The sequence below is a fragment of the Galeopterus variegatus genome, unplaced genomic scaffold (assembly GCF_000696425.1).
Source record: "Galeopterus variegatus unplaced genomic scaffold, G_variegatus-3.0.2 Scaffold3614, whole genome shotgun sequence".
Taxonomy (NCBI): Eukaryota; Metazoa; Chordata; class Mammalia; order Dermoptera; family Cynocephalidae; genus Galeopterus; species Galeopterus variegatus.
The window spans coordinates 194,494-196,937 of record NW_007729725.1 but is presented as its reverse complement, the minus strand read 5'-3'; the positions used below and the strand labels follow the sequence as shown (position 1 = coordinate 196,937).

At 39.5% G+C, this 2,444-nt stretch overlaps 1 protein-coding gene across 1 annotated transcript in view; it reads right to left on the bottom strand.

Moving 5' to 3' along the window:
• Window positions 1–143: 143 nt before the first annotated feature.
• Window positions 144–2,444, bottom strand: part of TRAF6 (TNF receptor-associated factor 6, E3 ubiquitin protein ligase) — an 18,512-nt gene continuing 16,211 nt past the window's right edge. Inside the window, exon 7 of the mRNA XM_008585545.1 lies at window positions 144–1,432. Coding sequence (XP_008583767.1) covers window positions 563–1,432 — 870 coding nt within the window. The 3' untranslated portion in view covers window positions 144–562. The remainder of the gene's footprint in view (window positions 1,433–2,444) is intronic.

Genomic DNA, 2,444 nt, shown 5'->3' with positions numbered 1-2,444 from the left:
CCCATATACGCCTCCCTCCTCCCTTTAGCGGCAGCTGCCCCTGCCATTTTGAGCACAGCTCAGCAGGTTTTTCTTCCTTTAATAAAGCTTGAATGGTACCCAGCGATTCGGCTCATTTTCTTTCAGGTGGTACCAGCACAAGACAGTAGTGATTCTCACATTTAATATATTACATATAATACTATAAAAATTGAAGTTTTAATAAAAGTTCATTCTTCTTAAAGGTTGGACATCAGTACTCCAACTCTGGGCTTTAGACAATAAAACACACTGTAGCAAAGCCCAAGAAAATACAAGAAAGAGGTATACTAACTAACTAAATAGCTGATGCAACAGCCAAAGGCATCTCAGAAGTAACATTTTTGAAAAAACGTCGAATGTGCAGATTTCCAAGAAAAAACTTCCTCAGACATCTGTAACAGGAAGAAGTCGTGACTTAACATACTCTAGTGGGCATTACATCTTCCTCACTACTTTTTTTGTTTGCGTATTATTATTGAGAACAAGGCAAGGAAAGGCATTGTTTTCTTCACATAGTTTTTTCTGAACAAGTGAGAGGATGCTATACCCCTGCATCTGTACTTCGTGGCTGAAAACCTTCCCTCCGAAGGCTACCCATGTCAAAGCGCGTAGACACCTCACAGCGTACTAATAACGTATCATCCTTTATGAAGGTTCTTTGTCTTAGGGCTTCCAGATGCATAAAAGTTACATAGCCAAAACCTTTTGGGTTCCGTGGGATTGTGGGTCGCTGGAAGGCAAGCAGCTCTGGTTTGGCATCCATTATTTCTTCATGGTTTTGCCTTACAGGTGCTTCAGACTGATCGAGAATTGTAAGGCGTATTGTACCCTGGAAGGGCCAAGGGAGGTGGCTGTCATACTCTCCTTGCATTGTGTGGACAAAGAGGGATATATAGTTTGCACAGCGCTGAGCAGTTGGTAACTGAAGGTGCAAGCGCATGCACAGTTTGTATCCAGGTTTGCCTGTGTAGAATCCAGGGCTATGAATAACAACAGGTTTTTCCTCTTCTTGAGATTTCAAGTGCATCCCAAAGTTGCCAATCTTCCAGATGTAAATCCCATTGCACTGCTGTGCTTCAATTTCAGCAACTTTGTCCTCAAGAGTTCGAATAGTTCGTTTGAGTTCACTTACATACATGCTCTGAGTTTCCATTTTAGCAATCAGCTCCCGGATTTGATGGTCTTGTCTTACAAGGCGACCCTCCAACTGGTGGATGGTTTCCTGGAAATTCTGGACCTCTGGGTGACACCCAGAGGAAACCCGGGACAGAGAGGCAGGATCATACGGAAGCATATCACGTTGAGAGATGGGAGTTAAAGCAAGGTTTAAACTATGAACAGCCTGGGCCAACATTCTCATGTGTGACTGGGTGTTCTCTTGGAGGTGGCGTGCCAAGTGATTCCTCTGCATCTAAAAATCAAGCACAAGATTTGGGTTGAGAATAGACACTGTGAGGACCTGGCCAGATCAAATAAGAGGTTTTTAAGTGGCATCATCACCCCCCTCAGTCCTCTACAACTTTCCTTTGCTTTCCTCAGATTCTCAATCCAATGAGATGATCTTTTGCCTGTTAATTCACTGAAAAACCGAGGCTGTCTAATGAATACTCCTTCAGCTTTCACTCAGATAAATCGCCCTCCCACCTACAAAAATAACAGTATCTACACCCCTCCTTTTCTGACTCAGAGATGACTCTTTCCTTGTCCAAGATTAATGTTCCCCCTGTGCCCTAAATGGCATCCAGCCCAAGTTTTACTCAGTTATCCCATTTCTCCTTTATCTACAAGCATTCTCTTCCTCTAACCCTTTCCCTCAGAATATAATTATTAAAATCTTTCCCATTAAAAAACAAAAAAAAGGGCAAACCTCTCTATTGATCTTATGTCTCTCTCTAGTTAGTACCATTTGCTCCTTCTTCCTTTTAAGCCAAGGGTAGTCTACCCGTACTGTCCTCTCCTCATTATACAGATCTACTGTGAACTGGAATCATTCCATTCTCTACACTATTCTAAGATTATCAAGAATGTTACATGAAAAACATTCATGATCTAACAATTTTTTTTATAAAAGAAACTCATGTATATTATAGAAAAAAAGAAAACATTGATGGTCAAAAAGAATATAAGTTACCTATTATCTCACCTAACTTCCATTAACATTTTGATACATTCCCTTCAAGTCTTTAAGCACACAAATACAGAATTTTAGTACAAAATGTAATTATATATACCATTATGTTCATTTTATCTTTTAAATTATTAAAAACTATTATAAAAAAGTCAGGAAAAAAGTATAATGAAGAAGCAAAAGTGTATCACACTCTTCAGAAAGAAAAACATCACAAATAATGATTTATCTCAGACATTTAACACTACTGATCACCAGACTCTTAAAACTAATTTTGGAGACCATAACAATACTT